This window comes from Daktulosphaira vitifoliae, unplaced genomic scaffold (genome assembly GCF_025091365.1).
Source record: "Daktulosphaira vitifoliae isolate Bord-2020 unplaced genomic scaffold, ASM2509136v1 Scaffold_4, whole genome shotgun sequence".
NCBI lineage: Eukaryota > Metazoa > Arthropoda > Insecta > Hemiptera > Phylloxeridae > Daktulosphaira > Daktulosphaira vitifoliae.
This window is the reverse complement of record NW_026099575.1, coordinates 42,231,069-42,256,518: the sequence shown is the minus strand read 5'-3', so window position 1 is coordinate 42,256,518 and position 25,450 is coordinate 42,231,069. Positions and strand designations below refer to the sequence as shown.

At 32.8% G+C, this 25,450-nt stretch overlaps 1 protein-coding gene across 2 annotated transcripts; it reads right to left on the bottom strand.

The window, feature by feature from the left end:
• Positions 1–3,570: 3,570 nt before the first annotated feature.
• On the bottom strand, positions 3,571–11,966 carry LOC126905650 (uncharacterized). 2 transcript variants are annotated; one of them, XM_050685579.1, is made up of 6 exons: positions 11,830–11,966; positions 11,609–11,768; positions 9,214–9,287; positions 9,001–9,141; positions 3,902–3,953; positions 3,571–3,830 (listed from the first exon to the last, which is right to left on the bottom strand). In XM_050685579.1, exons 1-6 carry the CDS (start codon positions 11,884–11,886, stop codon positions 3,658–3,660), a joined length of 657 nt encoding a protein of 218 aa, XP_050541536.1. In that variant the 5' UTR covers positions 11,887–11,966; the 3' UTR covers positions 3,571–3,657. The 2 variants fall into 2 exon arrangements, with proteins under 2 accessions (XP_050541536.1, XP_050541537.1); XM_050685580.1 differs by lacking the exon at positions 11,609–11,768 and having other exon boundaries at positions 11,830–11,944.
• Positions 11,967–25,450: the final 13,484 nt, after the last annotated feature.

Sequence of the window (25,450 nt, the reverse complement as noted above, 5' to 3'; positions counted from 1 at the left end):
ATCATTTATTTCTCAGCTCTAACTTAACTTACATTTTTCAACGATACGTCAAATGATTACAATTCGTATTTAGTTGAAGATATTACCCTCCAAAATTGAAAAAAAAATCCCCTAATTAAATAATCAAGTAGCTTAACCAGCTTTATCCATACAAACAACTAAAATCATTTATTTCCAATATTTTTAAAGTATTGTAAGGTTTCAGCCAAAAAAGAAATTTATTACTTTAAACTCCTTTAAAACCAAATCCAAACTCTTAAAAATTATATTTAAGTATAATTTTAATTGAATGCGCATACTAATAGTTTGGCTGTAGGGACGTTTGTGATGATGAGGCACTAGTTATTTTGTTAAGTGTTAATGTTGGTGAAGAACGAAAGATTCTGTGTGTAACAGGATATTGAATGGAATAATTGTAACAATATTTAACATATATTAATGAAGTTAACTATGTCCTCGGCAACTAAAACTTTAGAAACGCTGGGGCACCAGATTCTTGTTGCCTATATTTTTAATATAAATCGACATATCCTAATAAATTAATTTTGAGTTTAGCGTTAAGAATATTGATATAGGGTATTAATAGAAAATATTATTAATAAAAACCTTGTATAATATGAAAATAGTTTGAAAAGCAAAAAAAAAAAATATTAATCGTAATATACGCATGACCCATTAGAGAGAATCTTTTTAAGTTCTCATGTTATGAATGACGTATATTGTCGAGACAATAAAAACTCTTGTGTGGCTTAAGACATCATCCACATAAGCCTGTTTAATAAGTTAAATCATTTATTTCCATTATTTTTAATGTATTGTAACGTTTCAGCCAAAACAGAGGGCCTACTATTTACCCACTGCCCANTACTACAGATGCGAAGTCGTGTTTTTTATGTATATTTTTTTTTGTTGTAAAAACCACGTTTTTTGTATTTTTATTTGTACTCCGTTTTTTCTTTAAAATAAAACGTTGAGATGATGGTGATGTGAGGCGTAACTATGGCCTGTGGTGGGCCGTCACTTCTCAAGAAACAATCAACGACAAGTATCAATAAAACTACCTCTATGTACCCTTTGATAATGTTGTGCACCTCTTTTTTTCTTTTTGAATATATACAGAGTGTTCAGTAAGTCAGGAAACGGGTTTCTATTGTTCTCATTGTTACAAACAATGAGAACAATAGAAACCCGTTTCCTGACTTACTGAACACCCTGTATATATTCATAAAGAAAAAAAAAAGAAAAAAAGAGGTGCACAACATTATCAAAGGGTACATAGAGGTAGTTTTATTGATACTTGTCGTTGATTGTTTCTTGAGAAGTGACGGCCCACCACAGGCCATAGTTACGCCTCACATCACCATCATCTCAACGTTTTATTTTAAAGAAAAAACGGAGTACAAATAAAAATACAAAAAACGTGGTTTTTACAACAAAAAAAAATATACATAAAAAACACGACTTCGCATCTGTAGTATAGCTGGGGAAAAAAAATACCGTCGTCATGGCATTTGTAATGACCGTTGATTGTGACGCCGGGTGGGGGTGGTGCCAACTTTTTAAACGTTCATTGAGGGGAAATACAACAATATTGGTACAGATGCTCAGTAGGGTGACCCTTAGCTACATGAGAGGTTTTTTTTTTTTAATATTACAAAGTGAAAGTTTATAACAATAGAAAAAAATGAATTTGTTACCATAACTATTAGCTCAACTTGCAAGTTTGAAATTGACATCATTAAATAAAAAAATTGGTATTGTTAATATTAATATGAAGTCAGGAAATTTTATAATTACTACTGTTACGTATCGATGAATATTATATAAATTAGTGGTGGGGATTGTCCACTACTCGCGAGTGTGATCACCGGCACAGATTATATTAACAATTATATTGTGTCTCAATAAAGACTTCATAAAGATAATCACTCTCATTCAAAAGTATAATTCATTTTCATGGAAAAAGTTACACACCTCCAAATTATTTTATAATTACATTTTATTTAATATTTAAAAATAATTAATATTTTTAATAAAATGTAAAAAAATTAATTATTGAGATATAGCTATAGAAATAACGTATAACTATTATTTAAAAAAAAAATCAGCTAAAAATATAAACTGGATCAAAAGTTATTTAAGTTGTCAGTGAGTACTGGGTCACTCTGTATTGTCGAGGAAATAAAAACTCTTGTGTAGTGTCGGCGAACAGAAAGGCAGGTAGTTCGGACCGGTTGACCAACTGCCTATCGTCACAAAAGGGATCGGAACTACCTCCCAGGCTGAAAGGTAATGAGAGTTGTTGGTAGTGTCAACGACAGTCAGTGTTCAAGAACCAAGTCAAGGAAGAAAGACGCCGCAGTTATCCCTTTTTATATTACATATTTATTTAGTTATTTTTGTTGAAAATTTATTTTCTTAAATAAAGCAAGTCAGTTTATGTTTGATTTTTCACTATAAGTAAGATTGTTTTTATTTTATTGCATAGAATAAATTTGTTTACTATAGACAAATTTATACATAACATAATATAATTGAGAGTAACATTTAGAGAAATTCTAAATAAGTTAACTTTATGAGTTCACCTGCGCATAGCTACATTAGGCATAATTCACATAATCTGAAAAAAATAATTAGAGTATGGTGCCTTAACTATATTTTAATTATTTCTGTTTTATAGTCATCGTTGTCGGCGCACTGCGGTGGTCGATTGACGTCTAGGGTACTCGTGCAAGGCGGTACTCTACTGTTATGTACCGCTCTGCGGATACCACGACATGTTAAAGGCCATTTGCACAAAATTCATAGATTAAGCTACACGACGTAAAACATACGTAAAACTTCTGAGCGTAGTGTTGCGCTTCATGGTGGAGCGACGAAACCAAAAAAAATCACACGACATAATAATCAAATTATTGTCCCAAAGCTTGCCTGTAGTCGACTGAACTAAAGTGTGCCTGAGTGGTGGGGACCCCATTAACGTGTCTGACCAGTGAGACCCCCATCTACCTCTCCATTGAGGCTACAGCGAACCAGACCCAATACTTATTGAACTGACCCTGTATAAGGTGACCCATCAAGTTCCGACATCTTTAATGACTTTTGCACTAGTAAATATTTAGCATTACTTTTTAGTATCGGTGGGAAGCTGAGAAGGCGTTTATTTAATTATGACGTGTTTTTTTTTATGTCTGTCGTCACATTTTCTTAGGGCCAAACCAATTTCTTTTAACGTTTGTCAAACGACATTTCCCTTAAAAATTGAAAAAAATTTTCTCGTTTTCTTTAAACTTTTATATATAAAATTTAGACATTTTTTTTTACTATTAGTTAACTATTGAGAAATACATAAGTGTAATTTTTAAAATAATTAAAACGACGTTTTAAGTACAGTTAAAAATTAATATTTTTTAACACTTTGAAATAAATGTAAAATTAACAAAAAACTGGAAGTGCAAATTATTTTTTGGAGTTATTTAGAACTGATTGTTAATGCTGTATGTTTAACAACAGGACAAGTTATTTGATATTTATCTCTATTGAATAAGATTTATTTATAATTTTTGCATAGAATTTCTAAACATTTTTATTTTAGAATCTTTGATAAAAACATGGATTTTTGAAAACTTTAATAAAATATTACGTTATACAACATATCTATTCTTCGTGAAATGATTTAAAATTTTCTGGTGGATGACCTTGTGAAATTTCGTATACCTTTTGAATAAGGTCATTGAAATCTTTAATTTTATCAATTTCTTTGTTATCAAATATGGCCTTGTACTCTAATAAAATTAACATTACTTGACTTAAGTCGCAAGTTATAGGGGCTAAAAAATACAAAAATTAAATAATTTACAATAATTGATTTAGTAATTAATTTTTTGATCAATATAATTACTCAAATGAGTGAATTCATATATAACATCCCCATAGTCTTCCTGTGTTAATTCCTACAAAATTCAAAATAATTATTACAATATACTTATTATAGGAGTTCTAAATTTAATGGGTACAGGGAGTATATATTTTCAATTGTATACATTATAATCAAAGTTTGACAAAATATCAATATTTTTTCTCATTTATATAGCAACTCATACCAGGCATCATCCTGTCATCACTGCCGCCTACCGATCTGCTCGCCGAGGAACGAGCCGCCGCCGGGCATGAACTTCGCCGAGAGCGCAACCGGTCCCTGGAACCCGAGGACCGGCTAGCGCTCAGGCGGATGACCATGCTCCGGGGGCGGACTCGCCTCTCGGAGGAAACGACGAGAGGCCAGTGGACCAGGGGGTCTATTTTTCAATCGTCCGTTCACGAACGTATACGTTCAGATTTTATTTTATATAGGTTTATATGGCGAACGTTGTCCGTGAACACGTTCGGAACGTATGAAACATCGAACGGACGACCGTTCAAAACATTAAAAAACGTTCGTCACAACGGATAATAGAAACCATCCGTTAGCGAACGGTGGGTCGAACGGTCGATCGAACGGACGGTCATAAATAACAAAAGAAAGGTTTGACCCTTACACTTGCTTTTTAGACAAACATATTTACCTAAAATATAATTTTGAATTAAAATCGTTTTAATTAAATAAATTCATTAAACAAATCAATTATTCGTAGAAGTAGCTATAATCGGAAATAGGGAGCTAAGGCTCCTTCATGTTTGAGTGAGATTTCCTTATTAACTTATGAACATAAAAAAAATATTTAATATATATTTTTATTAATAAAAATATATTTATTATAATAAATATTATTTCAATTAATTATGTTGTTATACAAAACATAAATTAGTTGAAAAAAATGATTGAAATTTACAAACAAAAATTTTTAGTTAAATATTAAAAATTGTTTTAAATAGAACTATTATCTAATAGTTTCCAAATTATTTCAATGCAACTTACAGCGCATCAATGATACATAATATTTGTTTACGATCTCATTAAATGCAGCGAGACCTTTTTTGAGATAATTGAGTAATATAAACAAAAATCACATTATTTAATAAAATTCACTTGAAAAATGCAACCATAAAATACATTGTATACAGAGTGATTTTTTTATCATTACCCACTCAATTACTTACAGAATAATAATAAACTAAACATTTTAATTTCCGATTATCTTTAGTTACACATTATTGTTGAATTATTAATTATATAACACTTTAAGTTCATCCCTTATACTATTTATGTTTGTACAANTAAATGGTAACACATATTTTTAATTTAATAAAATGTTTGAGTTTTTAATTTAATAGTAAATGGCATTTGAATTTTTAATATAACTTTATTAGCTTATTAGATATAAACATTTAAAGTTTCAAAATTTTGAGTTAATATACATGTATAATACACATGGGATTGTAAATACAGGTAGCTAATTGGATTTTTATGACATTGCTGTCATAGTCACGGATTCTTTATTATCAATTATGACTATCATTAGATATACCTTGTGTGTTGTCAGTTAGTGTATTTATAAACTCACAACAATGTGCCTTACTACTATTAATAATAACAATGCTGTGTACCTGCTAATATCGATGTCATAAAAAACCAATTAGCTACCAGTATTTGTAAGCCCTTGTGTATTATACATGTATATTATATCAAAATTGTTTACCCCTATTGCTTGAACACGTGCAGAAAAAAGTAATATTTATGTTTTAAATATTACGTTGTCTAAAAAAAATGTATAAAATATTAAAATATTATATTCAGTATTATAAATTAATTTCCATTTTTCAGTTAATATGTTAAATAAATTGAAACATAATATTATATTATGATTACTCAGTAATATTAATTAAAACTCGTAATACGTGTAACAACTATTTTGTTGGTTGCATCCTTGCACCTTGTAATAAACCATCTTTTAAAAATTTACCTTAAGTTTTTTGTGAAAATTATTCATGAAATATATGTTTGTTATGTTAACAACTTTTCAAAACAGTGGCGTATTTAGGAGTAGACCGTGACCTAGGGTGTCATTTTTTCCAATTAAGAACTAAAATCTTATTAAATTTATTATTTATTTATATGTAACATAATTTATAAATTATATCAATTAATCTTAAAATGAATAAATAAAATAAAATATATGTAACACTTTATTTTCGAAAATTTAAGTATTGTTGTTTTAAAGTGTATTAATCATTTTTAATTTAACTTGTATGCAATTGTAAATACATTTTTGTTAGAATTTGTGTAATTAAATTATTTATATAGTTTTAGCGAATTACTTAGAATAAATTCACATCAAATAAATTAAATTAGCAAATTATAAATGTATGTATTAGTAATAAATTATTGTTATTAAAAAGTATTATATTAATTAAAAATAAATATTAAAATATTAAAAATCAAGCTGTATGAATTTAATTTTCAAAATATTTATTTATGTTATTACAATAGATTGCAAACAATCGTAAAACATATATGTTCATCGAACAATACCTAAAAGGCCGTATACCTATTGGAACAATAGAATCCGTTTGACGAACGTGACCGTTCGAGGAACGTGTCCGTTCGTTGACCGTATTTTGAGGAACGTGTCCGTTCAACGAACGTATACGTTCGACGAACAGACGATTCAAAAATAGACCCCCAGGTCCTTCATAGGACCCGATCGGATAGACGGGTGGGTGGACCGGACTTACGGTGAGATGACTTATCGTCTCACTCAAGTGATGTCCGGCCACGGCTGCTTTAACGAGTACTTACACCGTATTCGTAAAGCAGCCGCGCCGACGTGTGACCACTGTTCGGATCGCCTGGGAGAGGCTGGTAGCGCTTTGCACACCCTCTTCCGGTGTGAGGCGTGGGCCCAGGAACGGGATTCTTTGGAGTCTCGACTAGGGTCTACGTTCCGAGCCGGGTCATGGTGGACCTGATGTTGAGGAGCCGGGAGGCGTGGAGGCTCGTCCAGGCGTTCGTCGAATCCGTCTTATTAAAGAAGGAGGAAGCGGAACGCCTGAGACAGAGGCATCCACGCTACCCGGCATAGGAGGACCTGAGGCGCTGGTTTAGGCCAGTGCCTTAGGTTCTCATTTTTGTGTAATTTTATATGTCGTGTGAGTTATTTTGGCAGTCCTCCCTAACGGTTCCCACTCTGGGATCCGGTTAACGGGAGGGGACCACACTACGTTGCGAATCAGCTATTGATTAACTTCGTGCTGATTCGCAACGTGGTGGATTGAATTATTGAGACGGCGTGAGCCGCCTTGATGTAATGCCTTACAGCAGTTCCAGGGCAGCCCACAATAATGCCGGCCGTTAAAAAAAAAAAAAAAGGGTTTATAAATATCAAAAAATAAAATAAATGAAAAATTATTGTGAAAAATATTGAAATTTTTTGGTTATAATTCGTGTGAATATATTTCTGTAATTTAATTAATTATTTTATCAAAATCTCTCGAAGTACTATTAATTTTGTGTAGATAGAAAAAATCTTGGAAGATATATCACGTATATAAATAATTAGGAACAAATGCATTTTACCACCCCATCGAGTTTTTTCAAATTTTGTTTTTTTAAACGTGTGTTTTTCAATGCTTTTTTCAAAAGTGTTTGAAAAAATTGTCGGAAAAAATTGGTTCAAAAGTTATAGCTTTTTAAAGTTGGAACGTCAAAAACTAAAAATAGCTCAAAAATTGTTTTTTTTTGTTAATTTTTGGGATTTTTTCTCATGATACTATTGTGAAACTATAATGACGTAATTATTACATAATATCCTCATTCTAAAAATCCTAAAACCAAAATTAACTTTAAAAATAAGGATTTTCCAATTTTTTTTTTCAAAATACGCATATTAAAATTACGCAATACGAAACAAAAATGGGTTTTCATAAAATTTTATATAAGTGAATAGGTAATAACAAGAAACTCAATTAATTCAAGTTGAAAAAAAAAAAAAAAAACACGACGTGGTGTGTTTTATTTAGAATTGTTAATTGAATAAAATAAAAGTTTATACTGTATATTATGTATATCAATTAACACTTGTTGAAAATAAAAAAAAATACTATTATATTAGATATTGAAATTGCAGTATTTAACTTGATACCGTTTAAAATAATTGCACCTTTGTGGGTTCGTGCATGGTTTTGCACAGTAGTAATACGGTCTGTCCTTATTAGTTCCTGAACTAGTAATGCATAATGATGCTTGGGTATGACAATTACAGTTGTGATAATCTTCAGCCATGTATTTAAAGTATAGACAACGCGTTGGATCAGTATAATCTTTACGACACACGACAAATCGCGTGTTACTCGATTCTAAATAACTACTAGGTTTATCCCGAATATTTACATTTAAACTACAATGACATTTGTACAAATTTCCATCATACATCCATAGGTTCATAGTGAGATAAAATAACTCTAATAGAAAAACAATTTAACTGTAATCTATTGGTGAACTACTAAGATTATACTATAGATTACATCGTTTACTTTTTCAATGTTACAGAAACAGTGCATCATGATCTTTGTTACCAACTGTCAAATATAAAAACGTATTATCATAATTTAAATAATGCAAACAATTTTATAAATAGTTAGAATTGAAACTGATACTGTACGTATAAAAAGTATCAGCAATACCATTTCAGCAACAGTTTGAAATGAGCGGCGCGACGTAAATTTTTTTATTAAAGTACCTACACACATATAAATATTTTTTTTAGTATAATTAAATAAATAAAATTCGATTACTAAATCATCGAGAATACTTTTTCTAATGAATTAATGCAAAAAAACAAAAAGAACAGAAGTATATAACAAAATTTGTCAATGATGGTTGAAAACTTTGAACGCTCATAACTTTTAAACTGGACTTCGTCGACAAATTTTTTTTATATATTCTTAGTCAGTATAAAAAACTGAACCAATTAAAAAAAAAAAATTTGAACAAACTCGATGGGGTGGTAAAATGCATTTAAACCAATAATTATCAATATTTTAAAATAAAATTATAATTACGTTTCTAGTTAAAGAACTGAGTTCAAAATGCTTAATGAATTCTGAGATTTCTTTTTTATTTAAAAAACCATCAGTGTCTATGTCAAAATCTTTGAATTTATTTGAGATATCTTCAACATTATTTATATCCATCTTTGCCACCTATAGAATGCAAAATAATTTATTAATGATTTAAGTAAAAAGCATAATAAACTAATTAATATGTAATTTTACATCTTTATTATCACCCCACTTGTCAACTTTAACCATACAATTCAAAATCTTGAAGAGTCCTTGAGCAGTTACACCTTTAAATATTGATACGTTAAATACAGATTGATTAAAATTTTATGCTACATAATTTTTTTCAAAAAATAATTATAAAATTAAAAAAAAAAGTGTATAATAAACAATTTTTGAGGCCTAATTTGAAATAAAATGTAATTTTCCACAATATAATATAAATTCAGTTCGAAGATTTAACATTTATAAAATTTTGAATTTCAAAATTGCTTATGTCGTAATAAACAGTAATATCTGATAAAAAATTACAAAATTAAAATCTTACGTAATACAATAACATAAATCCCAGTAGCAGATCTGAAGTTAATGTTTATGAATAGGTACCAAATATTAAAGAGGTGTAGATAAGCGTATTGATCCTAACTATTTCTTATTATTGTACTCCAGTATGAATTTTAAACGAAATAAAATTTAAAAAACAATAGCACAGTGGGGTTTGTGGCACAGTGTGGATAGATGATATCTGACAGTGATTGAAATCAATATCATAAGAAACGCTTTTTGAACAGACTAAGACTACAAAGTTAATACCTTAAATAATAATCACTTCAGATATGGATAGGGTCGAACACTCAAAGCGTGTAAATGTACGAAATCTCGAGAGAGCCAAACCACAACAGGATGTGCTAAACAATAGAATAAAATATATAGCGTACATATAAACGGAGACACTTGTTATCATCATTATTGTACTATACAATTACACTATAACACAGTATTATGTTTCCCTCAGTCGCGCATCACATTATCAAACTAAATGAAAGTGTATCGAAGCTGAAATACAAGTGCGCGGTGGTCTAGTGGTAAATTTTATCTGTACAACGCCTTGGGTCATGGGTTCTATTCCCATACGGTACCTCTTTTTTTCACATGATTACTGGTACACTTACGATGACCTGCTGTCAATCCCAGGCGGCCATGTTAAATAATAAGATAAAAATTCACATTTACCATTAATATAATTATAAATATATTTATTAATATAATTTACATGTACAACATATTATTCGTTTTTATCTTTTTATGCTCACAATAATCACTTTCAGTGATTCTTAGTACATTTAATAAATTAATAAAATTATTGCATGGACATTTTTTCACGAAACATCCTCAATACTTTAAATTTCAATTTAAACTACATATAAATCAATTTTTAAAATTTAAATGTTCAATTTTTTGTTCCATTCCCATTAAAAGTATTACTTCGGCTGTATAGATCTTATCACCACGTTTTACAAAATTTTAACAATTTAATTTTATTTTAAAACCATTTAATCTGATTTATTACTACATTTTACCATGTAAAATTCGGCTGGAAATTACAACATGTAACATTTTAACGCTATAGCCTATTTAAAGAGCGCGAAAAAGGTTTGTGTCACCCCCTTGTGGTGTTATTTTATATTTTTTTCTTTTTATAAGGTTTTTCCTTTCAAATAACAAAACGATATTTTAAATTAGAAGTTGATTACTTTGCAAATTTACAAAATAAATTTTAAAAAATGAACATTTATATTATATTATTATCTAATATAATGTATTTGTTTTGATTACAAAAAAAGGTTAACTACTCATATATGTTATGACTCCATCCCCTGATGAAATTTACATATGACTCTGTCTTAACGTATTTCAATTAAGTCTGTGCTTGTAAAAAATCAGCTCACGTATAGCTCAAATATTGAGCTTTTACTTATCATTTACAAATTCATTAAACTTCAATTTTTATCATACAATTATGTATAATAATACATCATTGCCGCTGCTTATGACCTAAGTAACTATGAAAATCTTCTACAGATTTTGTAAATACATCAACAATAAAATAAAAACATAAACATTCCGGGCAGTTTTCCGAGTTTGATCTGTGCTCAGCTTCTTCTGTTCGCAACCCATCACAGTTTTTAATAGCTATATATTTTAGTACATTATATCTTATATCTATTTATCGTGTACTCCGGACAGACAAAGAGACAGTCTTAGCCATATCGACTATATTTTTTTAATCAAACTCTATTAATCAAAGCGCTGATATGGAAACTAATAAGTTTGAAACAAATTATAAAACAATATTTTCTGCTGAAAGATGCATAGTCTGATCTAATTGAGTTTGGTTAAAAATATTAATTTACGGTTATTAATATTAAAAATACTTAACTATAAAAAGCTATGAATATATTTTTATATTATTCAAATTGCGTATTTTTTAATTTTTCTTTAGTTGAAATAAATGTTAAAGTAAGTAAAGTGTGTTAATTGACCAATATATAAAATAAGTCATATAAAAAAAAAATTGAAGCTAATATATATAAGAGTTAAAAATTACTGGGAGGCACTGCGTTATTTATATTTTCATCCAAAGTACAATCATTGTAATTCTCTGCGATACCAATACACGAGAAACCATGTTTTATACTTTTGATATCAAAATGATTCCATACCAGTTTTTGAAAGTAATGTATTTGTTTTGCATTAAGTCCCTGGCTCTTTAAATATTTATATGTCATATTGATTAATAAATAAATAAGCCATCGAATAAATACTTACTATTGTGCCGGTAAAAAAACATACTGAACTAAAGATTAGTATAGTTTTTAAATGCATGTTAATGATTTATATGTTAAAGAAACCAAAAATTTAAAAAACAATTATTTAAATGTTTAAATTTTAAGATAATAAGCTTAGGTACGTTGTTTTGTAATTTATACTAAAATAATGCAAATATTAATTATTTATTTTTTACAATTATGTATTTTTAAAAGAAAAAATAGATTTTAATGTATTTTACTTTATTATAGTAAGACGTCATAATTCACAGACTCATACTTTAAATTATTTACATAATGATATCATTTAGAGTTCGAATTTAACACTGAATATGTAAAAAATACATTAAAAATAATTTTATGTGGTTAAAATTTAAAATATTTATTTTTTTTGACGAATGAACAGAAAACTATAGTTAAAAATTAATAGGAGAGATATTAAGAAGATATAAATTATTAAATAAAATAGAACGATTACTTTTAAATGCACAGCAGTCAAAAATTATATGAGGAAAGTCGCAGAGAACTTCTTCGTCATGTTTTGGGCAGAAAGGAAAATTGTTAAGGGACATTTTGTACGCATGAATAGAGAGCGATGATGACCAAGTCTTAGTCGAGAAAAGGATAATATATGGAACCGGGAAAGAGGAAGTTTATGGAATCAAGGATGATTTGGAATAGTTGGTGAAATTGATTTGTGCCAACTATAGTTTTATGTTTCTTTACTATAGTAAAGAAATATCAGATTAAAAAAAAAAATTTCGTGATGACACATAATTTTGCAACTCTACGACTTACATTCTCTTTTTAAAGTAATTAGATCTTTCTAAGAATCTCATAATGTTATTTTGTATATGATTAATGTTATATTGAGTGTCATTCTTTAGCATATGAAGATTGTCCGATTATAGCCGACCGATATGAACATTGCCCGACGCTAACGCATATGCTTCCATTGTTAGGTCCCATATAAGTCAGTCGTGATTTGATCATACAATTTTTTATCTTAATTCTAAATCATTATTGTATGTTTTAGTGTACTACTTCTTATATATTATTATACTTTATTAAGTGAAATGAAGTATAAAAATAAATACTAAATCATTGACATATTATTCATTAATTAATTTTATTTATGACACCTTTCCGCAGCAGGCTCGCATAACATTTTATATAAATGTTACTAGCTAAAATTCTTTAAACAGTGAATAATCAACAATTATACAAATATATTTTGTATGTATGAAAAAAATAAAATACCATATGTTTCTAATAAGTATTTGAATTTGTATTATTGATTTGAATAAAAATATATTTTTATAGAGCGATACATTTCTTAAAAAGTTACAGCAAAATCAAACTGTATTAGCAAATTTGATTAAATTTATCATTAAAAAAAGAAAAACAATACTCAAAAACAAAATATTTATACACTATCATTAGGTTACTACTATCATCATCGTAATACTTAATAATTTTTTTAGTAATTCAAAAAGAAATAATTAAATAATTAAATATGATTTTGTGTGGGTGTTGAGCAACTACTTTTATTGTATTATAAACATTATTACTCGGACTATGAGTACGAGGGTCTGTAAGAAAGATAGAAGATAATAGTAAAATAAAGTGATCTTTATTAACACGCTTATATTAGTTTCACGTGTATGTTGTTTGTAAGTCTCCACGTAACACTAGTTATTATTGTCGTGTATATCGCCGTAGTCTATAGCCTTGAAACTAGACTGTCGTTTGCATTCACCCCATCCCACTTATCATAAAAAAATAGAGAGTGAAAAATAAATATAGTTTTTTTGCAGTCTTTTTAGACTGAAAAACACGATTTTTTTAACTATATTATTAATATGAGATTTATTGTGATTAATTGTCAATTTTTTCATATCAATAATGCCACGAGTTTTGACGGTTATCGATAATAGGTGAGTTTGAGTCACTTCGTGTGTCACCCAGAGTGGTATGGACCTATAGTAATATATATGAACCTCCAGCCTAGATATAACTCTGCTAAATAGCTCCGTCCCCTAAGTTTCCCAAAGTTAAATAACATTTGTTGCCCATTTTAATCGTTTTTAATATCTCATTCTCCATATGGTATGATTGCCCAAAACTATAGGGTTACTACATTAGAATGAATTTATTATAAGTTTGTTGTTAGCTTTAAAATAAAATAATTTTATTTTTTTAGAGGTAAAAATAATTTTTTTGTAGTTCTTGAACAAAATTTTAAGAGTATGGATAGAATTATAAATAATAATTATAATTATTATAGGAAATTTTAGTTCTTATAGGAATTAATTAGTGTATATCTGTATGAAATTAATTTTTACTAAATAAAATTTTCATTTAATTCTTTCAAACAATAAATTAAATATATTTGAAGTAGAAAGTTTATGCTCATTACTATAGAACGAATTTCTGGGGTGATAATAGAATAATTGAGGGACTTAGCCTATGCTCACTACCCTACTTTTCATCTTGTTTATATTTATAAGCGCCAATTGCTCAACAAGTCATACTTCATGAATATATTAGTTTATCTATTTTTGAAACTTTAAAAAGTGTTCATGTTTGTTGTTTGATAAAAAATAATTATAAATCATTTTAATAAAATAAATAATGTTTAAACTAAATGATAAACGAGTGATTCAATTTTCAAATATACATATTTCATCTTATTAATAAATTTTCTGACTAATATAACAACTTATGAAATACGTTCAAATATTTTTCGATATTCTAATGTTATTTTTTATTTCTTTTATAATTTTTTGCGAGAATTTTTTAATTGTGCTCTACTTAGGTGAGACACAGTATTTTGAGTGGGCTGTAGGTTGTAATATTAATTAAAATAACACATAACTTGATGAATAATTACAATAATTTTATTCATCATGTATTTTCCTAATATATTTTTCAGAAAACCGTTGGTTTACTAAACATTACTTAAAATCATGTACTGAAAAATATATTTGGGTTTTGATTAACGTTTGATAGTTAAAACATTCTTGGTTTATTTTGTTTTACGGTTTGTAGTATTTAAACGTCTAAATTGGAATAATTTTCCTATTTGTGTCATTTTATTACTAGAGGTTTTAATCGGCTAGAGAAAGGGTAAAATTCTACTAACGCCTATGATTCCAATTGTTTTTTAGAGTGTATAACATATAATCATTACATTACGAAAACGGTTCAAATTATTTTTGGAGTTGTAGGAGACTAAGCCTTCTACAATAGATTGAATTTATTATAAGTTGTTAGCTTTAAAATAAAATAATTAAATTTTTTAAAGGTAACAATTATTTTGTGTATTTCTTAAACAAAATTTTAAGAGTATATACATAATTATAAATTATAATCATAATAATTATAGGAACTAATATTATTCAAGTTTTTATAGGAATTTAAAAAAAAAGTTTTTCATCTAACTCCTTTTATCAATAAACAAAATATAGTGAAAATGGAAAAGACTATCCTCACTACTATGGATTGGTTTCTAGGACGGTAGAAATAAAATTGCGAATCTTATCTCCCAAGCCTTCTCCATTGCTCTGCCTATGCTCACTACTCTGCTTTTATCTTGTTTATATCTATAAGCGCTGGTATCTCCAAAAATAATACTTGAAAAAAATTCGTCCTTGCTTTTCACGTACGGTATTTCGTTCGTTATGGTGAGTTGCGCGTTTAATTTTTTTATTATCGAAGAGAGAAACTGGTCGTTGTTTTGCCACTCTTGTTCTTCCCCCCCCCGTGATCGTTCGGTCATAGATCGTGTCGTTTGCCTCGGCAATGGAGTAGATATTATCGAGAGTGGCGGCGGTTGTGGGCGGACGAGACATTGGCGCACCTAACAAATTGTCATCCAGGGCGTCTTCGTCAACAGGGGGTCCGTCCGTTGGGTGACGTGACAACATGTCGGGCGCACCGTTGTGTTTGCCCGATACGCGTGTCGTGGTGAGATTTAGGTTTCCCAGGTGTAGCGCCCAGCGGGTCAACTTACTGTTTGTGTCCTTCGCTTTGTGCAGATAAGTCAGCGCTGAATTATCTGTGTATAACTCGATAGGGGCTTACTCCAAGTATGACTTAAAATTATCGGTTGCCCATATGATCGCTAGACATTCGCGCTCGACAGCGGTATAACGTTTTTGCGTATCCGACAGCTTTTTACTCGCGTAAGCTACAATATCCTTTTCCCCCGGTTTTTGTCCGTGTTGAAATAATAGCGCACCTACGTCAAGTTCACTAGCGTCGGTTTGTAGGCAGAATGTTTTGTGTAGTCGGTGGAAGAGAGGCGTGATGAGTCGCATAACGCCGATTTGATATGCTCGAAAGCGTGTTGTTGTGATTGTGTCGAACCACTTTTCCCCTTTATTTAATAGGTGGGTGAGAGGGTCGATGCTGTCAGCGTAATTATCGACAAACTGACTATACCAGTTGCATACTCCTAAAAATTTTCGTATATCTCTTACATTGCGTGGGACTGGAATATCGCGTATGGACTGTAATTTTTCCGGCCCTTTGTCTATGCCTAACCAATGCACCCGGTGTCCCAAAAAAGAAATTTCAGAATACCCGATCTTACACTTTTTAGTGTGGCATGTTAGGCCATGACGCATTAGGCGTTCTAGAACCTTGCTAAGGTGGTCTAGATGTGTTTCGACACTGTCCGAAAAAATTAAAATATCGTCCAGATAGACTTGAACGAAGTCATCGATGTACGCCCTAAGTTCTTCGTTCATTAAGCGTACGAAGGTCATTCTTAAGTCCGAATGGAAGTACACGAAACTGGAATAAGCCCTTTTTTGTTCTTAATGCGGTGTATTCGCGTACGTTTTGCTGTAAAGAGCATTGCCAGTAACCCGATTTTAAATCGAGTGACGTGAAAACTTTCGCTCCCCTCATGCTTCTAATCATTTCGTTTAAATTAGGCATAGGATACGCGTCTGATACGGTCACATCGTTAAGTCGCCTATAGTCGACACATAAGCGATATGAGCCATCTTTTTTCTTGGCCAGCACGACTGGTGTTTGTTGCGAGGACGATATAGCAGCCACGTACGGATTAGCGTTATTGATAAGTGTACCCGTACGTATCGGTTGGTCGAGATCGTTCGCGATTGCGCGTAAGTCGTCTAAGGTACACGGACATCGCATTCTTACGTTATCGTAATATTCGTTACGTAACAGACTGACTACCCGATCTACAATGTGCTGCTCTGAACAACTGGGCGTGCGGGCATCGCTAAACGTTGTTTATTTATAATAAATTCTGTCATGCGCTTATGTGGCCTCTGTTGTGTCGTCATGTGTTCGTTCTCTAATTCAGCTTTTATGCTGTTACTATGGAACGTGGTTAGAAAGACCCTCGAAAATTGACGCCAGGACATGTTGTTTAACTTGATGGTTTCCCACCAAGTTAATGCTATGCCCATTAAAAATTGTACGCCCGTTTTTACCCATAAATCGCGATCTATACCTGCTTGGGCCAATAGACTTTCGACCTGATCCAAAAACTCGCTTGGGTCCTCTTCATATTTTCCCGTAAACTCGTGGGAAGGGGGTCGTACAAACGGCGAATAATTAAGTGGCCCGCTCGCCATGTGCGTGTGCGAACGGGTCGATGAAGACGGAGACAAATCGCGTGTCGGTGGCCCGAACGTGTTCGGCTCGAAATGCTCCGTGTGGTGTGGGCGCGCGTCTAAATTGAAAACCGCGTCGTGCGTGTTCGCTCGAAGAGGCGACGGTGACGCGCGCGGAGTCTGAATGGCTAATCTTTGTAGGTTAAGCGCTTCGCGCTCCTCGATTTCAATCAGGCGCTGTTGTAGGGCCGCGTCATTTTGGGTCGTGTTGTTGGGCCTAAAAGTTACGCGGCTTGGTTCGGACAAACGCGCGCAACTAGTACGGTTGCTTTCCGCCGTTTCTCGCGTCATCTGTGCGGAGGCGAATGGATTACGTATGGTCTCGTTATTTAAATCGCGACTTGTAATTGTGCGTAAGAGGGACCGGATCACCTGCGTAATGCGGGACAGTGGTCTCTCTACTTCTGACTTGCGCGCTTCCATACGTGTATTAAGAGACATATCGCGTAAACTTTGTCTTACTGCGCCTATCTCCTCCGTTGCGTGGGATATTGAACGCACCGTATATAAGTCATCGGTATACGCTGCGTTCACGCTACCGTTAGGGCGGCCGGTTGCCAGAGACCATTCGTGTAGAGACTCATCTTCGCTGGCGTCGACGACGCGATGTCCAGCGTGATCCTCGGGCGTCAAAAGGTTAACAGCGTAGATGACGACGGTGTGCGAGTGCGGATCGGTTTGTTGACACTGTCACTTTGACAACGAGAAGAAGACTACGGTATCATTAACGGCAGGACGCCGTCGGCCGTGCGGCACTTGCTGGACTTTGTACCGCGGCGTAAAACGACGCGGGGCTGTGTCAGTTACAATAAAAATTTGTTATATATATATTTATAATTGATGACACGCGCGCGTCTACGGTTTGGAAAATATTATTTTCGACGACTGTAGAGCGGGTTGGGGTGAATGCGTTACGACCGTCTAGTCTCGTGCGCGTGGAAAGTTACAAACAACTCACAACACACAACATACAAGTGAAACTAATATAAGCGTGTTAAAAATACACCGAAGATGGAAATCAACTATTCGCGAGTTAGATAGTATTTATATGACCGGGTGGGAATTTCACTGCTGTCACCAGTGAAATAGACGTTAATAATATCCGTAGTACGGGAAGGTGAGGAAAATTTCGCTGTCACTTTTAAAAAAAATTCAAAATTTATGTAATTAGTATAAAATGTCAGCAGTATTTTCTTACCTTTTTAAAAGTTAATCAGGTTTTGATTTCAATGCCGGGGAGCCAGTTGTTGTGACTAACGCCGTAAAAAAATGAAGAAAGAAATCGACACAGCAACGGTTCGTTCTACAGGTGGCATCAAGCCGTTTAATGAAAGAAAAATGTTAACATAAAAAGAATAAAAGGAAAACCAAAAGTAACAATAATATTAATTATTGAACAATAACACTGAGATGGTTCTGTCGACAGATGTCAAAAATGATCGAAACTCTGGTGGCGGATCGGTTGGGTTGACGGACGATGAAACAAACGACATAGGTTTCGCGAAGATGACTGACTGGACGTATTATTGCGGCGGGTATTCGACGCTAGGCATTTATTGGACTTTACACCACGACGATAACGCGTATGTGTAACGGTCCGGTTTAAAGTGGAGCGGTGGCTGAGAAGAAGCGATACGACCGCGGGGTGTCAAACGTGTGACAACGCCGTGGCCGTGTCACTTTATATATTAATCAATGAAAATTTTATTGATCAAATAAAAAAAAAACAATATCCACTCATAATATAGATTTACTTGCGTATGTAAATACCAAATTTGTATAGGTCGAACATCACATTTCTAGAACATTGTCTGAATTATACGTAGATATCACTTTAAAACAATGCATGCTTGAAATTATCTTTAGCTTCTTATAGTATTTCTGAATTCGCTTATGCTATGTGCGAGAGTCATGGATGCATGACAATACAAAGTGGTGAAATTATATATCTCATGAAATGTAAATCAGTACAAGTAGAATTAGCAAAAAAAAAAACTTGCTTCCGTGAATTACCCGTAATATTTCACAATGTTTCATACTTTATGACACCAAAATCTCATATTTTGCAAAAATTTGGTACTGAAATAACATGCGATAATCTTTTAACTTCAGCTTATTTTTAGATGGGGAATGATTTGGATTAACTCCTCACCTAATCGACATTAAAATTCCGCAAAATCTAAGGCCAGAAATCAAATTCACCTGGACTTACAAATCACCTGAGCATCTTATGTCTGCTGGTATATATAATAGAGATACAATGCAAGCATTACAAAGCATTAATGTTCCCTCAGGAAATAAATGCAATTCAAAATAACATAATTCGTCAAACATTAGGATATCAAATGAGTGGACAACAGTTAAACCTACACTACCTAATAGATCCAATCGTATTAATTAATATGNTTTTTTTTTTTTTTTAAAACATTCACTTTAAAGGACGAAATAAAGAAGGTTAAATATTATTACTTTTAACATATTAAAAATCAATATCAATAATACATTGAAAACAAATTCAATACAAAAATAATATAATATATAATTAAAAGAATTACTAATCTGGGTATAAACAAGGAAATAGATGTTGATGTTGCTTGTAATTATCCATCATTTTTTAGAATTAAACACTATCTACAGATTTGCATCGAAGCGTTTCTTATGATAGTGATTTTAATCACTGTCAGATATTATCTATACTGGACCCAACTATGCCACGACCTCACTGTGGCGGCACCCCACTGTGCTGGCTTTTTTTAATTTTCGACAGCCATTTGCACATAGAAGATAAGATGTCAGGACATAATTTTGTTTTTCATTTGATAGTATATAACATAACCCTTACCCTATCTATGATAAGACGACGCCTCCTCCTTACCCCTTTTTTTATTTTTATTTTTTTTTTTAACACGACCGGCTTACATGCGGACCGCCCCGGAACTACCGTTAGGTATTGCCTCAGGGCGGCCCACGCCGTCTCTAAAACTCACACCACCACGTTGTGAATCAGCCCGAAATTAATCAAGAGCTGATTCACAACGTGGTGTGGCCTCCCCCGTTAGCCGGATCCCAAAAGTCGGGATCCGTTGCCCGGGTTGCACCACGTGGAGGTGAGGGCAGGACTTTGCGAAGGGGGCATAAAATAATTCACAAACATATAAGCACACTTATACCTAAGGCGCCGGCCTAAACTAGCGCCTTAGGTCCTCCTGTACCGGGCGGCGCGGCTGCCGCTGCCTCAGGCGTCCGGCTTCCTCCTTCCTTTTCAGGACGGATTCCGCGAACGCCTGGACGAGCCTCCACGCCTCCCGGCTTCCCAACATGAGGTCCACCAAGGACCCGACGCGGATCGTGGACCCCAGACGGGACTCCAGCGAGTCCCGTTCCTGGGCCCACGCCTCGCACCGGAATGCAGTATGACTCAGACAAAACATACGATTCCAACAAATTTTATATACGGCAAGTAGGGTAATATTGGGAATTCTGGTTCCCCCCGCCTCACCCCTTCATCTACCCTTCATAGGGTGGGTGGTCGTGGTCGGGGGAGGGGCGTGTCATACTGTGGGCGTGGTTTCTCGATGGTAATCCATTAATNTCGTGGTCGGGGGAGGGGCGTGTCATACTGTGGGCGTGGTTTCTCGATGGTGGGGGTATGGGGAGGCGTTGTCTTATCATAGAGGAGGCGTGGTCTTATCATTAATAGGGTAAGGAGGAGGCGTCTTATCATACAAGAGGGAATGGGTGGAGTGGTCTCACGATGGTGTGGGGTAATGACCGTGGTCAAGGTCAAACAATAAACGTGGTTTCTCGGAGGTGGTGGTAAGGGGAGGCGTGGTCTTATCAATGATGGGGTAAGGGGAGGTGTGGTCTCATCATTGATTGGGTAAGGAGAAGGCGTGGTATCATGAGGGTAGGGGTAATTTGGGACTTAGGTAGGGTTGTTAAGGTAAATCAAAATGGCGGTTTAAAGTGCGCATGCGCACTATAACTACATGTCTGCAGTGGGGGGAGGTAACCAAATGGTTGTTCTCCTCCTTCGATGCCATCTACTGGAAGGATAAGGTAAACCTCATGTGAACTGATAACGTTCACTGATAAGCGNTGAACTGATAAACGTACGTGTAAACATACACATTACATTGAAATAATGTACGTCAAATAATGGCCGCCGTTGCCACTTTAACATATTTACTTAATATTAACGCTACGTCTCCGTCAACAATTCCTAAACAGGAAACATAACATAAACTAACCTATAATGGGTGGGGATGAATCCAGCTATATTATTATTACTACTATATTATAATGCTCATAGACGTCAGCATTTTATGAGAACAATGACAATGTTTGTCGTTATGGCATAATTTCTAAGAATTTTATCATCAGTTACCAGACGCATAGCTAAGCATATTTCCAACATCAAAGGTACCGCCATATTATAACTCACATTACCGTCTACATTTTATAAGAACAAAGACAACCTCTCTCGTTTTGGCATAATAAATTCTAAGAAATTTATCATGGGTAACCAGACGCTTAGCTAAGCATATTTCCAACATCAAAGGTACCGCCATATTATAATGTTCATAGGCATCTGCATTTTTATTTTTTACATAGTATTTTATCATTGCTTACCACCAGATGCTTTGAATAACATCTCGTTAATATTAGTATATTACTATTAATTATATAATTAATATAATTACTATAATTGGTAATATATTTTTAGAATTACTATGTTTAGGTTGCTATAATAGTATAATCGCTATTATTATTATTTTCTACTGCGCCTTTAAAATAATAATATGTGTATCGCATTTTATTTTATTATATTTAATTTGACAATTTTTTTATACCTATAACTAGAGGTATTACATTTAAAGTAGCACCCCCACTACCAGCACCCCCGAGTCTTCACTGCGTTTATCATTTAATGTATACATTACATTGAAATAGTGTACGTCAAGTAGCGCCCGCCGCCACCAAACTTGACTAATCCTTGAACGATTTGTAACAAACTCTATTAAGACAATTGGGTGTGAGGTGCGCACAATGTGTGAANCCTAAATGCCCGTCGACAGTATTCTAAGGGACCAACGGGGGATAGCTGGCTAGGCTATATCTACCTTAGGTACTGAAGTTTCCTATTTAATTTATATTCCCTTAGAGGAACTACCAAGGGTCGCACTACAATATATATATATATAACACTTTAGGTTAACAACGATATAAATAAATATTTATTAAGCAATTAAAATATTAAATGGATAATACAACCTGCTGGACACCTAGAGATGTTGTAATCCAACAGGGAGCTGACGGCGACACACACACGTACTATAATATACGGGGTAGCGAAGTTAAGTTAATTATCAGGCAAAAGNCAAAGACAACGTCTGTCGTTATGGCATAATAAATTCTAAGAAATTTATCATGGGTAACCAGACGCTTAGGTAAGCATATTTCCAACAACAAAGGGTATTACTATATTAAAACGCTCATTGGCGTCAGGATTTTATGAAAACAATGACAACGTATGTCGTTATGACATTATAATTTCTAAGAATGTTATCATCGGTTACCAGACGCTTAGGTCAGCATATTTCAAACATCAAAGATGTCACCGCACAGTAATGATTATTGTCGTGTGAATCTTATCATCGGATGCCAGACGCTTAGGTCAGCATATTTCCAAAGATGTTACAATATATTAATGGTCACTGCCGTATGCATTTTATGAGAAAAATGGCAACGTTGTCTTTTTTCACGCCTACGCGTTTTATGAGAACAATGGCAACTTTTGTCGTTATGGAATTTTATTACCGTCTACCAGACGCTTAGGTAAGCATATTTCCGACATTGTTTGTGTAGTACCTGTTTAAACCAACCAAAACTTGTCTAAACAAGATCTTTGACCCCTATAAAAGAACGTCACATCAAATTCAGGATCATTCACTTATTATCTTTTCTAAAGCGATTATACCAAAAACCATTGTTTGATTATTTCTATTTGTTGTCCTAAAGAATTTCTATGACTTTTGATATAAAATAAAGTAAGTAATACATTTATATATATTTTTCATTTAAACTGTTTTCCACGGACTTTGGTTACTAGTTATGTTTAGAGTTGTTAATCACATTACGTTCAGGATAACAATAAGTGGGTAGATTATTTACCATACGTTGTATACGCCTATAATACTTCAATACATTCGGTTACAAATTATACGCCATTTTATTTAGTTCACGGCTATAATCCTAAAAGCATGTTTGATATTGCACTAATTCCCCCTTCCGATGGGAACGTTATCGATGAAATTAATAAAATCAAACATATTAGAAAATCATTACCCCAATTACTAGAGAAACAATCCGAACAAACTAAGCAAAAACTATTATCATCGAAAAATTTTCACTTGTTTAAAGCGGGGACTAGTTAAAGTCCCGGTAAAGGGTAATAAATTTTCAGATAGGTATGAAGGCCCTTATGTTATTTTAAAGAAAATATNTGGGCGTATACAGCAACGCTTATTTGGTGGTATTTATACTTTTTGAGGAGTATTTCTATCTTTTACTTTTTCCATCTAATTTTTGTGATGTCTGGTAATTCGGATTTACCCATTCCTTCGTCAAAAAATGGCCCCAGTCGATCTACTAGTTCTACAAAGAGTGCGTTGAGTTTGAAATCTATATCCAATGCCGATATAATTTTAACCATGAATAAAGTTANAGATGACAATATAATTACAATTTAACAATTTTCCGAAAATATAAGAATTATAAGATGTATAATAATCATTGTCGATATTATTATTTTATTTTACTTTTGCTANAATCTGAAATTTTATTAGCTAATAAAGAAATAGCTGATCGCCATGATAAGCTAATAGAGGGTCTTAGAAACGACTTTAAAAGTTATCTTGCTCAAATTACTCAACTTAAAATTGAAAATGTTAGGCTAAATAAAGATATCGAGACATTAAATAATACAGTAAGCAATCTTGAAACTCATGAATCGTCATCTACTATTATTGGAACAGTCTTGCAAGAGTTGTTTGAGCGTGAAAGATGTTCATCTAATATTATTGTATATGATGTACCAGAATCCTCGTCTGCTAATATTAACGAAAGAGTTACTAATGATAGGCAGTCTATTTGTAATTTTCTACAACCTATTGGTTTGGAGATCCCTGCAAAGTCTAAAATAATTCGGCTTGGTAAACCCCGCCCTGGAACCAATCGTCCTATCAAAATTATTTGTGAAAATAAACCAAAGACACCATAACACGTTTTCTTTTTGAATTGAATGCTCAAAAAAGGTCTGATCAACACTCCTTTGGTAACTTCCGTTTTTTACGTGATAAAACTCATAAGCAACGACAAGCCCTACGTTCCTGTCACGACGAACTTGATTTAAGAACTTGTAATGGCGAATCAAATTTGAAAATTATCTTCGTCAATGGTGAACCGAAAGTTTCAAAGTCGCTTCCAAAAAACGGAGTAAGTCGTTCACAAGCAACTCAAGCATAACAAACTCAGTTACCAACTTACCTGTCAATGGATTTTATCAAAATTGTCGTGGCCTACGATCTAAATTAAGTAATTTTAAATGTAATGTGTCTTCTTATAATTGTTTGTTTATTGTCTTAACTGAAACATGGTTTACTAATGGTATCCATAATAATGAACTTGGTATGATTAATTATAATTTATTTCGTTTCGATAGATGTACTCAAAGTAGTACTCATTTGCGCGGTGGAGGTGTACTCATTAGCATTAGAAAAGATATTCCCTCGTTTCGTTTAGATGTCTCTTTCAATAACGTTGAGCAAGTTTTCGTTCAATTTTCCATTGGTTCAGAATTATTTTAATTAAACTTCAAACTTCTGTCAACAAAGTAATTATTGAAGAACAACATGGCTTTTTTCCGGGACTTTCTACCACTACCTGCAATATTGTATTTACAAAAAA